We start from the raw sequence: 13,859 nt of genomic DNA on the forward strand, positions 1-13,859 counted from the left end.
TGGCCTGTAGTGGTCCGCACAGATCCCCTCCCTGGGACACCCTGTATACCTGACCGGCCCTCCGGCCATCTAACAGGCCACGGAGGAGTACTTGATACTAAGTCTGAAACCTCGACGCCCCCAGAAACCAGGGTCACCTCATCAACACCTACCGGCCAACTCTGTAAAGTCAGAGTGCCCAGGAGAACTGGAACCCGGGAGGCTGGCCCCAGAGTTACCAGAGGAACCTCCGGCACCAACATTGGCAGATCGACATCTTCTGATGGAACTTCTGCTACAGGCACCTCTTTCATTGTGACAGCCGGTATACAACACAACTTCCTCATGCCACCTGGGAATATGACATGGACTACAATCTCAGTCTAACATGACTCACCGAAGACTGGTCACTCATTTAATACACGACTTCCTCATGCCACCTGGGAATATGACATGGACTGCAATCTCAGTCTAACATGACTCACGAAAACTGGTCATTCCTTCAATACATGACTTCCTCATGCCACCTGGGAATATGACATGGACAAATAAAAAAATGTTTTTTTAACTTAAGCCGGTCACTTGCCTATACAGCCATCTTGCGGGACAATGCTTACCTGACCACAAAGCTCAACATCCAACTTAATATAGCCAACATATGGTATCAGCAACCTGTTGGCTGGCTGGGACTGCAACACTGACATGCCCTGAGACGATCCATTAGTTAAGCATATGAATTAATGCATATTAGTATAAATGAAAATCTAAATGATCCCTCAAAATTTTGGAAGTTGACCAAATCAGTTTCTGGTCTAAAATCCACTACTGGTTTACCTGACTATTTAAAAGTAAAGGAAATAATTATAAAGGGGAAAAAAAACATTTGGTACTTTTACTTTTAATAACCACGTTATTGTTGCTGAGTCAGCCTCTGATTCTAGTCATTTAATTGGGATTGCTGGCACTGCTCTTTCTTGGTTTAGGTCATATCTTTCTGGACGCACTCAGCATGTTGAATTAAACAGTTTTAAATCAAGAACATCTGCAGTCACCACTGGTGTTCCCCAGGGTTCTGTTTTGGGCCCACTACTTTTCATTATTTATATGCTTCCCCTTGGTTATATTTTGAAAAAACATGGTATTAATTTTCATTGTTATGCGGATGACACCCAACTTTACCTGTCTGCCAAACTGACTGGTTCTTTTCCTCCAACACCTTTGTCCAGCTGTTTAGCTGAAATTTAAGGCACTAGATCCGTTTTATCGAAATCTAATAGTTTTTCTTTGTACATTGACAATAATGCAATATCTCCTTCCTCACAGGTTAAAAGTTTGGGTGTTATCATGGATAGCACACTATCATTTGAAATTCTAATAAACATTAATAATATCACGCAAACTGCATACTTCCATTTGCGTAAAATTAACCGTCTCCGTCCCTTCCTCTCAACCAACAATACCGCAGTTCTTATTCATGCATTAGTCACTTCACATATAGACTATTGCAATGGTCTTCTCACAGGTGTCCCCTCTAAATTGCTACATAAGCTTCAGTTGGTTCAAAACTCTGCAGCACGTGTTCTTTCTAGATCACCTTCTACTGAGCACATTTCTCCAGTTCTTCAGCAATTGCACTGGCTTCCAGTAAAGTATCGAGTTGAATTCAAGATCCCGCTTCTTACTTACAAGGCACTTCATAATCTTGCACCCCAGTACCTTTCTCAACTTCTTCATGTTTACACTCCTTCACGTACTCTGAGATCTTCATCTTCAATTTCGCTTGTGGTACCTCGGATTCGACTGACTACCATGGGTGCCAGATCTTTTAGTTATGCTGCCCCCCGCCTATGGAACTCCCTTCCGCTTGATTTTTGCAAAAGCGATTGTTTATTGACTTTTAAAACACGTCTTAAAACATATCTTTTTATACAGGCTTATTTATAACATGTTTTATTGAGTCTTGACTGCACTTTATCTGTATATGCGAAGTGTTCGTGTTGTGTTGTGTATTGATCTGTATTTTGCTTGTGAGGTGACCTTGGGTGTTGTGAAAGGCGCCATTAAATAAAATGCATTATTATTATTATTATTATTTAAAGGAATATAAGTAAAAGGGAGTGTTGAAGCTGATACATGTCGCTCTACCCATCTTTTTACTTTTACTCCTATTTTAGTAGCACAAGTTCATAAAGCCCTATTCAATTTAGATTGTAAAAAATCAGCATGGCCTGATAATATAGAGTCTTGTTTTTTTAAAAATTGCTGCAGATCTCATAGCAGAACCTATTGCTTCTATTTTTAATTTAAGTTTAAATTCTAATGAAATAATTCATGCATGGAAATCAGCTATGGTTCTGCCGTTGCTAAAAGGTGGTGAGCCCTATGAATTAGATAACTACTGTCCTATTTCAAGGTTATCAGTGATGGCAAAAGTTTGAGTCTTCCGTAAACAATCAAATTAAACGATTTTTAACGGAAAATAATATTTTAAATGAATTCAGGTCAGGACATAGTACTGTAACAGCGGCCATGCTTCTCACAAACAATATTATTACTTCTTTAGATAATAGTCCACACTGTGCTGCTCTGTTTGTTGATCTCTCAAAAGCCTTTGATTCTGTAGATCACAACATTTTGTTGGATAGACTCAGCTGCGTAGGTTTTAGCAAAATGAGTATAAATTGGTTTAATAATTATTTATCAGAAAGAACGCAGTGTGTCTCAGTCGAAAATTTCACTTCTATAAATTTTAAAAATTAATAAAGGTGTCCCACAGGGATCAATCTTAGCACCAGCTTTATTTTCAATAAATATTAATGACCTAGGTTATGAGTTTACTATAGCTAAACTACAATTATACGCTGATGATACAATCATTTATACAGTAGCACAGTCCATGAATAAAGCCATAGAGCAACAAGATTCCGTTCAGGTATTGCAATCTTCATTGTTAAAATTAAAATTGGTTATAAATTCTTTTAAAAAGGAAGTATATGCTCTTTACTCGTTCTCGTACTAAAATTGTGATTCCACCTATTTTAACCTTAGAAGGGGTAGAAGTGCTTAGAAGTGCTTTGCCTGTGCTTCCCCATAATACAGTCCTAAATCAATATCTGCCTCGAAAATCGCCTAGTCTTAATCTGCATCGCTATTTGTACTCGTTGAGAATACGCAGGCCACAAGAAGTAATTAGGTGGGGGGGTTTTTTTGGGATTTTTTACTCGGGACATGCTAGCTGGCAACATAGGATTCCATTCATTATGCTAAGCTAAGCTAGCGGCGACCCTGCCAAACTAAAACAATGCATGCACTGAGACAAAAATGCATTTGCCCACATATCTAAATGTAGGAAAGAAGTTGAATAAGCCCTATTTCTAAAAACGGTGGAGTGTTCCTTTAAGTATCGAGTATATATGCTGTTGTGCACCAGGGGCGTCTCTAGACCATTTTTAGGAGGGCTTCAGCCCCCCTAAAAAGTTGTGATTAGTTCCATAATATGTTCACCAATTCATGATCGCCTCAGTCTCCTTTAAACGACGGCTCCTCCCTGTCTTTTAGTCATCATGTTCTGCAGTGGCAGCAGGTGATAAGGTGCATACTTTTATTGATAGATTATCATGGCACCTACAATGGAAACTGCAATTCTTTGTCATAAATGCAGTTTGTGATTCTAGAGCAATACAAGACGGTTTCCCACCCACTGTAAAGTTTTCGCTGCGTTCACACCCCTCATCACACTACAGTTGTAAATGTAACATGAAGACACTTCATTTGAAAATGTAATTTTTAAATTAAAATGTGTTTTAACAATGTGATGTCACATTAGATTATCATGTACAGAAATGATTAAAGAAAAGTTGTGATAAATTATGAAAATCTTTTTTTACAGTGCAGTGACAGACAGCATTCAGTCAATGCACTGATTTAAAATTCAAGATCAAAGCATTTTTTATCACATGCCAAGAGTAAACATCATATTCTATTAAATAATAACCAAGCTGCTGATTGTGACACATTTATGAGAGTAAAGGGATTTGTGGTTTTTGAAATAACTTTGAATTATAGAAGTGACAAATTGATCGATTCATGTGTCGTTATTTATTTATTTTAATAAGCTATACTATCGCAGGAATAAATTACATTTTAAAACATATTCAAATAGAAAACAGATATTTTAAATTATAAAAATATTTCACAATATTACAGTTTTTTTACTGTGGTTTGATCCTTCTTTTGTGGTCCGTGTGAGAGTAGCACTGTAGGTTCATGTGCAATAACAGTCATGTAAAGTGAAATAAACAGCTGTTGATAGCATCTCTAACATGCTGCCCCATTGTACTGTAATTATGTGTCTTACATGACCTAGCCCAGTTATATAGATATCATGATTCATATCCAATATATGACATTCCATCTGTGTCCTTCAAGTTAATATTTGACTTGATAGGGTTTAAATATAGGGTTGACTTGGTAGGGGTTTTTGTTCATCTTAACTCTACAGCTATGGACTCAAGAGCGCTGTTTGTCTTATTATGGATGTTGCTGTCGTCCACCTCCACTGGAATCAAACTAGATGGAAACGGTTATGTTGACATTACAATTGCAATCAGTTCAAAAGTACCACAGGACAACACGCTGATTGATAAAATAAAGGTAAATGTGCTTCTTTTTGTCTTAACAAACTTTTATGTGCACTAATGTTTTTAGTGGCTTTTGTGAAAGATGTTATAGATTGTGTGTTCCAATTGTTTTTTAATCTTAGAAATCTACAGTATGTTACCACATTTTGTTGGCAGTATTTGTGAAATGAACAAATTAAATAATTACTTCTGAATTCACTGAGCAGAGTTTTTTCTTATTTTATCTTTTCACTTTCATTCTGACAGCAAATGGTCACTGAAGGGTCGGTTCATCTTCATAAAGCATTGGATAAAAAGGTCTATTTCAAAGAAGCTACGATACTAGTTCCACCCCACTGGAATAGTACAGGTTTTGACAAAGCAAGAACAGAGTCCTTTGAAAAGGTAGAGCATAATGGCATTATATCTTGTAAAATTAATTAATTTCTAGTCATTTCATTCACATATGATGTTGCTGACCCGATCTCTATGTCGAACACAGGCCAAAATAAGAATCGATAATGCTGGTTCAGATGAGCCATACACTCGTCAGTACGGTGCATGTGGAGTTGAGGGAGATTACATTCATTTCACACCAAACTTCCTCCTAAAAGACGCTGTCGCTCAGCCTTACGGACCAAGAGGTGAACATTATTTATCCTCCTATAACATTTATACGTGTACGTCTGAAAGGCATATTTGTTACGTTTGGTCTATGTTTGAGTTGGTTTTCTGTTGTTTCCTGTGTTTGCATTAGTTTCTATGGTGATTAATTGTTTGATTATTTTATGTGTTTTTCAGTAAAGGGAAAGATGTTGTTAGTTTATGTTTTTTAATGTTATGTTGGACATTTAGAGGAGTTTCTGTAATTTTGTGGTTACCATTATTATATTATACTTCTGGGGTGATTAATTGTTTGATTGAGTCTCTGCACCAGTTTCTCTTTTGATTGGTCTGTGTTTGTATATATAGTCCTGTGTTTGTCACGTTAGTGGTCTGGGGCCTGTACCATGATGGTATAGCTGATCAAACTCAGGGTTGCAAGGGACTGCAGGGTTGCATTAGGAGAGTAAATTTAGGGATTAAAGTGTTATTTTATGTGTTTTTCAGTAAAGGGAAAGATGTTGTTAGTTTATGTTAGTGTTTAATGTTCAGTTATGTTGGACATTTAGAGGAGTTTCTGTAATTTTGTGGTTATTATTATTCAGAAGAGTGATGTCTTAGGCTGTGGGCACTCACACATTAATTGGATGGAATTCCTGCCCTCAATTAAATTAAGTTTGTCCAATGATTTTTCTTTGCATTTTGCTTCTAAAAATATTTTCCACTTGGTAGAGCAAATAGTTAATTTAATAAGTTAAATTAAATCGATAAATGTGTTCACCTAACATAAACTTTTCTAAATTTAACATAACAATATTAAGTAAACTGCATATATGAATATTATGTAACAGAGACACAATCAAATGGTTTGTATTTACTCAAAGAAATGTTGTCAGCTTTACTTGAATTTCTTTTGTTCATATAAGAAAATTGTTATTTGTAAAAATGACTTGATATACAGTAGTTGCGTGGAACCACTTGACGCTGGTTTTTTGAGCAAATTCAACAAATAATTTTTTTGAGTGCGCGCCGCTAAAAGCCAAGCAACTTTCATGGTACCAAAAACCCAGAATTAGCGCAATCTAAACTGAAACTTACCTGGCTAGCCAGCAAAACTGCCTTCATGGTACAGGCTGCTGCTTTCTGGAATACCCCCCTGTTTGTTTTACTGGTAGTTAGTTTGTTTGTTTATTTGCAGGAAAGGTCTTGGTTCATGAATGGGCTCATCTGAGATGGGGCGTATATGATGAATACAGTGAAACAAAGCCATTCTACATCTCTAATGGCCAGGTTGAAGCTACAAGGTCACAAACTGTTAATAAAAAGAAAAATATTTGTATAATGTCCTTGATATTAAATGTAGATTTGTTGCTTATTTGTAGGTGTAGCAAAAGCATTAAGGGACGCATTTTTAATCTTACTGATGATGGAGCTTTTGAACAATGCAGCACTGATCCACAAACTTCACTACCTACCAAGGGGTGCACGTTTTTTCCAGACAGATCTCAAAACACAGACGGCTCCATAATGTACCTACCAAGCCATGATTCTGTAAGTACAGATTTTGCATGTTTCCACACGTTCCAGACAATTATTTTAGTAATTTATTAAACGTACAATACACAGTACAGTGCTGTCCTGGGGCTAATCCCTATCACCTGTTGTTCATTTATCATCTCGTTAATCACCTCATTACTTCCCTTTGTTTGTCACATGTATACATGTTCTTTGTTCTGTCACATGTTCTTCCTTGTTTGAGATAGTGTTTGGTTGTGTTTATTAAATATTAATCCAATTCATTCTTCATTGTGCGCTTTGTTAACTCAACCATTCCGTAACACACATACCATTTGCAAAATATAAAGTTTGGGTAACACTTTACAATAAGGTTCATTAGAACATGACCTAATAATGAATCACTTATAAAGCATTTATTTATCTTTGTTTATGTTAATGTCGACATTTACTAATGTATTATTAAAATCTTGCTAACATTAGTTAACCCATTTGTGCCCAAATTTTTCGGAATGGTTTCATGCATAGTCATGTTAATAGTGTCCTATGTGAACATGTTCTGCATTTATTTTCCCCAGGTTTTAGTTTTTTTTCTTGAAAATCGTATTTGAATGTGCGGCAACTATAGTTGCCGGTGGGCAAATATGTTATATGCACCCCTTCGATGTCAAATTGGACTAGGATGAGAACATTTGGCATCTAACTCAAAATAACTGCTTTCAACAGATCAATCTTTATTCACAAACAAATTTATTATGTATAAAAGTCGAAGAACATTCGATGCAAACTCAAAAAAGCTGCATCTATCTTATAATCTGTTGAATAAGAAAATACAACAAACAACAAATATCTTAAAACAACAACAAAAGTCTTAAAGTGGTGAACATAGTGCAGAACAAAGTGCAGCCATTGAGTTGCCCTAACAGGGCATTGTGTATCAAAATGTTAAATGAAAATAAATTAATATAATGACGATAAAATGACATCTATATAACAAAAATAAATAAATAAATAGTCCCATAGTATTCAATGGCTGACTGTAGTAGGTGATTTCATATAATAATGTAAATGTAAACTCATTACAAAATTTTCACATTATAATGGAATCATAAGCAATTAGTCATAAAAAGAATTAGGGTCATTGACTGATTAGATTGAAATGCATCCATTCCAAATTGGATGAAGGGTCCTCAATATTTTGGCCCTTACAAGACATAATATCATATAATATTATATTTTTCCCTATCGAATTAAGGTCTAGTGTACAGTAGAGATGTCAGTTAAAGGGTTAAGTTATGTTTTAGGTGGGATATTATGAAAGCAAAAAGCACTAAAGACCAAAAATCTTGTATTTATTAACCTGTTAACACAGTATATCCCATTTCCCCCATTATATTGTACTTACAAGTAATTTGCCCACCGGCAACTATAGTTGCTGCTTGGACTTTTGACTAAGCATACAAAAAACTATAGATCTCTTGTAAGAATTGTTTTGTTTGGATGATTCTAGAGACCTTCACGATCATGTAGATATATATATATATAATGTCAACAAAAAAATATTATTAGTAACATGAAAATAACCTTTCTTTGGGAGGGTTTGCCTTCGTTATGCTTCCTGGAAGTAGGGGTAGGAAGTTGGCAGTCTCATGTGACAGGAAGGAAGTTAATACCTTTTTTTTTCTCTTGAAATCCTTTATTTGGTTATTTTCTTGTGTGTCATTGAGATCTAAAACACGGATACTATCTAGAAAAATATTTACAAAAGGAAAATTACAACTATACACTGCAGCAACTATAGTTGCCGGTGGGCTTTGCACTGTAAACTAACATGAACAAACCATGAACAGCTGGATTTTTATGAACTAACGTTAACAAATATTAATTAATGCTGAACAGAGGCGTTGTCCATGGTTACTTCATGTTGACTAATGCATTAACTAATGTTAACTAATACAACCTTATTGTAAAGTGTTACCAAAGTTTGAATTACAAGAAGCTAATATTCAGTTTTAGTTAACAGGCATTATTTTGAGATATAAAGTTGAAATTCAGTGATCTGAAGACATAAAGATAATTAAGCTCTCTTTTGTATTGAACTGAGTGTTTCGTGACATTTTTTTTAGGTGATCACATTTTGTCAAGCAAGTGAACACAATTATGAAGCCCCAAACTTGCAGAATGAAAAGTGTGGCAACAAGCCAACGTGGACCGTGATATTTGAGGATTCTGTGGATAAAGACAAGCTTAATTCTCTAAAACCAATGACGTCCTCTCCACCAGTACCAACTTTCAAAGTTGTGCAACGAATGCAACGGGTTGTTTGTCTCATCCTTGATGTCTCAGGAAGCATGTCAACAGTATGCAAACATAAAAAATAAAAAAAAAACTTAATTTAATTTGAAACAATAGTGCCTGCATAATTTTCTCCTTTACACACTGATGAACACATTCCAATGAAATGACTTCATTTTTCTAGGACTCCAGAATCATTCGACAACAGCAGGCTGCCACACATTTACTGCGGACCGTCATTGAGGATCATGCCAGTGTTGGAATTGTGTCCTTTAGTACTGATGCTAATACTCTCAGCCAATTGACTACTATTGACAATGATTCCACACGAGAGAAGCTCATCAAATTGTTGCCAAAAACACCAGGTGGATCAACAAACATGTGTAAAGGCCTCAATCTAGGCTTACAGGTACCATATTAATTGTTCATTTTATGTTTACAATATGTGAAGTGTATAAATAGTTTATTCTAGGCAAATGCTCTCTATTTTCTAACCATCAGGTACTAGCACGAGACAATGGGGATGCATTAGGAGATGAAATCATTTTCCTGACAGATGGCGAGGCAACGGACAACATTGGTGATTGTAGTCTGAAGGCAATAGCCAGTGGTGCCATTATACACACATTAGCTTTAGGTCCCAATGCAGCTAAAGCACTGGAGGAAATGGCGGAAAAAACTGGTAAGTAAAAAAAAAAGAGTATCTATATCTAAATCAAAATACATATGTGCCAGTTATGTATGTAATGCAAAATTGTTTCATGGTGAAAATAGGGGGGAAATTCATCGTATCCAATGATGTGTTCACCTCAAACCAGTTAATGGATGCATTTGCTTCACTTACATTATCAACTGGAGATTACACAAATGAACCAGTTCAGGTTTGGCAACTGATCGCCCATTGTCCATGATACAATTAATACTTTGAAAGTGTCATCACAATTGAGTATTTTAATGTTTCGTTTTTTGTATCACTCCTTTAGCTAGAAAGTGTCGGAATAAAAACATCAGACTGGTTCAATGGAACAGTATCAGTGGATCAGACTGTTGGGAACAAAACCAGCTTCGTAATAATCTATGAAAAAAGTTTTCCTAGCATTTCCATACAGTCACCGAGTGGCTCAACCTACAATCAGACACAAATGAGTCATGATATACCCATGAAAACAGTCACCTTTAAAATTCCAGGAACTGCAGAGGTATGACAACTTTTATGAACCAGTTATTAATTTTATAGTTTAGACCATAAACTTTAAACATGTATGCTAAACATGAAATGTTATAACACAATAAAAGACATCTGGGCCAAGAGTTTAAGATAATGTTATTAAAATATGATCAACAACAACTTCAGAATAAGACTGATGATTCAGCAAATACACTTACAGCAAACCATATTTTTTTCTGCTTATCCTATCTATGTGTTTAGCCTGGGGACTGGAAATACACTATACAAACTCCAACACTTCAGTCTCTGACTATAACCGTAACGAGTCAAGCGACGCGTGCTGATGTTCCTCCTATCATAGTCAAAACCCGCATGAACCAGCAGTTCAGTGACGGCACTACACCCATGGTAGTGTTTGCTGAGGTCAGTCAGAATTACAGGCCTGTAATAAATGCTGAAGTGTGGGCTACACTGGAGTCCCAAACTGGGAAATCACAAACATTACAACTCCTGGACAATGGAGCAGGTAAATTACCCATTATTCTTGTTCCAAGTGTGCACTCAACTTAATATAAATAAATAAGGTACATTTCCAAACTATATAACTCAGAGATTCTTTTTTTTTTTTTCAGGAGCTGATGCTATTCAAAATGATGGCATCTATTCCAGATATTTCACAAAGTTTGAAAATGGGAGAAGCAGCTTGAAAGTAAGAGTGAAGAATCAAGATGGACAAGCCAGCTTTACTCTCCCAAAAAAGAGTGGTGCCCCATACGTACCTGGATATGTGGTAAACGGTAAACCATGGGTCATTTTGAAAATACATTTAAACTTGGATCACATCTGAAAAGAAAAACTTGCATTCAGACCAACAGCACAATTGCAAGTGATATTACTGTTATACAGCAATTTAAAAAAAAAAGTTAATATTGAGGGTTTTTTTGCCAGCAACAATAGTTTAAAGCGAAGCCAAAGCAGAATGGTTTGTAAAGTCACTTGTTTTGCCTTTGAATGAATACGTTCTTAAAACAAATTCATTCCAAACAACTGAAAGTGCCCTGCAAAGTGGACTTCACAGGCTATTCCACTATCTTAAGTGAGACTTTGTTCCAAAAAGGAGGGTGTAGTCTACATGTTCAGTTCGAAGGGCACTGCAAATGACAATTATAAATGTTACATCAATACTTCACTAGAAGTGGAAAACAAAATGCACCCACCAGTAATTACGCATCACTCCAGCACTTTGAAGTTTGTATAAAATAAAAAATAAGGGCTCAGATTAAGCCATGTCTTTGTTCAATTAGGGAATTACAGTAGCTTTTATAAATGTGCCTTAGAAGAAGAAAAAAACATTACTTGTGTGCTTCTTGAGACAAAACAATGGCACTGACATATTTTAAGATATTATAAGATAAGATGCTATTTGCTTTCAGTTGAAATGGCTCAAACATGCATTTTAGTCTGGGACTAGCTTAAGCCTCGTCTGTGAAACCGGGGGGAATAGTTGAGGCTCTTATTGTGTTTCATTCGTGTAACGTGGTTTGTACGCAGCTGTTCACGGGTATAAAGTGTGCAAGACACAAAAATCACAATGCAACTATCATGATTTCGATCAAGACATATCCATACAACTAAATGACATTATCATTATCAACCAAATGATATTTATCACATTCAAGTATGACAATTTATATTAATTAAATCAATAATGCATTTTTACAAATACACATGGATGTATTATATACACATATAGGCTATATTACACGAACGTATGGTAATTTATATTATAATATTTACAGAAGTATTATTAGACCATCCTACCTCAAACTGTAGTCTATGTTTGATGGTGTTGCATTTAGTCAAGTGAAGTGATCTTCAACAGGTGCTCAGTAAATAGAGAGCAGCAGTGTTGGGGTAACGCATTACAATTAACTTGAGTTATGTAATCCGATTACTTTTTTCAAGTAACTAGTAAAATAACTACTAGAAAAAAATCCTACTTCCCACTTCTGAAGTCGTGATTACTAGCTCATCGCATTCAAAGTTTGACTTGAGAGGGCATTCATGTCCTATTTTTTTAAACATTTACATTTACAATAATTCCGATAGCACATGAAGGCAAAATAAGTGCAGAGGCGTTGTGTGTAAACATTATAGTTATTGTAGTTCTAGACTAGCAGGCATTTACTCATCTGATTTGCACAAAAAAAGATTCAATCTTCCTCAAAATTCATAAAATCAATTAAATGCAAAATCAGAATACTACACAAACCTCCAATAACTAAATATGTTAAATAAAGCAAATATTTTTATGCATTTAATCTCACTTTATTGACCAATGTACTGACCTTCGATGCTTCAGTTAAACCATAAGCAAAAATGACTTTCTCCTGCATATACTGTACACGCGTGAATTTGCATTTCCTTTCCTATTATTATTATTTTATTATTTAAATTTTGGTGTGAAAGGGTAATTTGCCCAAAAATAGAACTTTTTTTGTTATTAAAAGAAAACAAGCCCAGCCCAGGTGAGATAAAGTAATGCAAAGTCATGTAATGCATTACTTTTCTTAAAAAGTAACTAAGTAACGCAATATTGCAATGCATTACTTTCCTAAGTAACTTTCCTCAACACTGGAGAGCAATGAACACTGACTCAAAGTTTAGTTCCAGAATGAATGATTGTTTTCAACAATGATTCAGTTACTCACTCATAAAGACATTTGTATCTATGTAACCTGCAGATAGAGTCAGTCAATGAATTCATGCACAAACTGGAACTAAGAATATAAATGTCAATATAATTAGCTACACAGCTGCTTGAAGAAAAACTGACAGAATCAAGCAGATTCATGCGGTTCCTCTAATTTCAGGTACGGTGGAGCTGAACCCTCCAAAGCCTCCAGTTTCTGAAGAACCACTTGAGGTTGGAAGCTTTAGCAGAACAGCCACTGGAGAGAGTTTTGAGGTGGCTTTTACAGGCACAACTCCACCAAATTTCCCTCCTAACCAAATCACAGATCTGAGCGCTGAGATCCAGGAGAACTCTGTGCTTCTCAGCTGGACGGCTCCTGGTGAAGACCTCGACCAAGGGACAGGTAAAGCATAAAGTTACTATACCAGAATTTAAAATACAAGGTTTTCATTTCTTTAACTTCTTCACTGACAACATAAAATAGGTTTCACATTTAGATAATGAAATAATATAAATTGCATGTCTTTTCCTTTAAGCTAAATCCTATGAGATCAGGTGGAGCTATGACCTTCAAATGCTTCGTGAAAGCTTCAGCAATGGTCATGCAGTCAACACAGCCGCTGTCTCACCGCTGGTGGCTGGATCAGCTGAAAAGCATTCATTCAATCTCAGTTTCACAATCCAAAATGGCAGCACACTCTTTTTTGCTATTCAGTCTGAGGACAAAGAAAAAGAAAAATCTAAAAGCTCCAACATTGCTCAAGCTTCAAAGATGATCCAAGCTACCCCTGATCCAGCAACTTCCCCTGATCCAGCAACTTCTCCTCATCCAGAAGCTTCCCCTTATCCAAAACCCCCCGGAATATCAAACCCAGGCTTGAATTTGACAGTTATTGTAGTTTCTGTGTGTGTGGTAACTATGGTCATATGCTTTGTCGTTGCTATAACCACATGGGCAGTGAGACGCAGAAAACACCTTGTTTAA

The 13,859-nt window shown here is 36.0% G+C and overlaps 1 protein-coding gene across 1 annotated transcript; it reads left to right on the top strand.

Moving 5' to 3' along the window:
* Window positions 1-4,482: 4,482 nt before the first annotated feature.
* On the top strand, window positions 4,483-13,859 carry LOC307130377 (calcium-activated chloride channel regulator 3A-1-like; the record flags this gene model as incomplete). Its single annotated transcript, XM_079823341.1, has 14 exons — window positions 4,483-4,632; window positions 4,866-5,003; window positions 5,101-5,242; window positions 6,400-6,505; window positions 6,584-6,752; window positions 8,843-9,076; window positions 9,196-9,420; window positions 9,513-9,693; window positions 9,786-9,892; window positions 9,995-10,210; window positions 10,441-10,705; window positions 10,812-10,976; window positions 13,053-13,277; window positions 13,411-13,859. 14 exons carry the CDS (start codon window positions 4,483-4,485, stop codon window positions 13,857-13,859), a joined length of 2,772 nt encoding a protein of 923 aa, XP_079679467.1.

This window comes from Gobio gobio (genome assembly GCF_949357685.1).
Source record: "Gobio gobio genome assembly, chromosome: 8".
In the NCBI taxonomy this organism is placed as follows: domain Eukaryota; kingdom Metazoa; phylum Chordata; class Actinopteri; order Cypriniformes; family Gobionidae; genus Gobio; species Gobio gobio.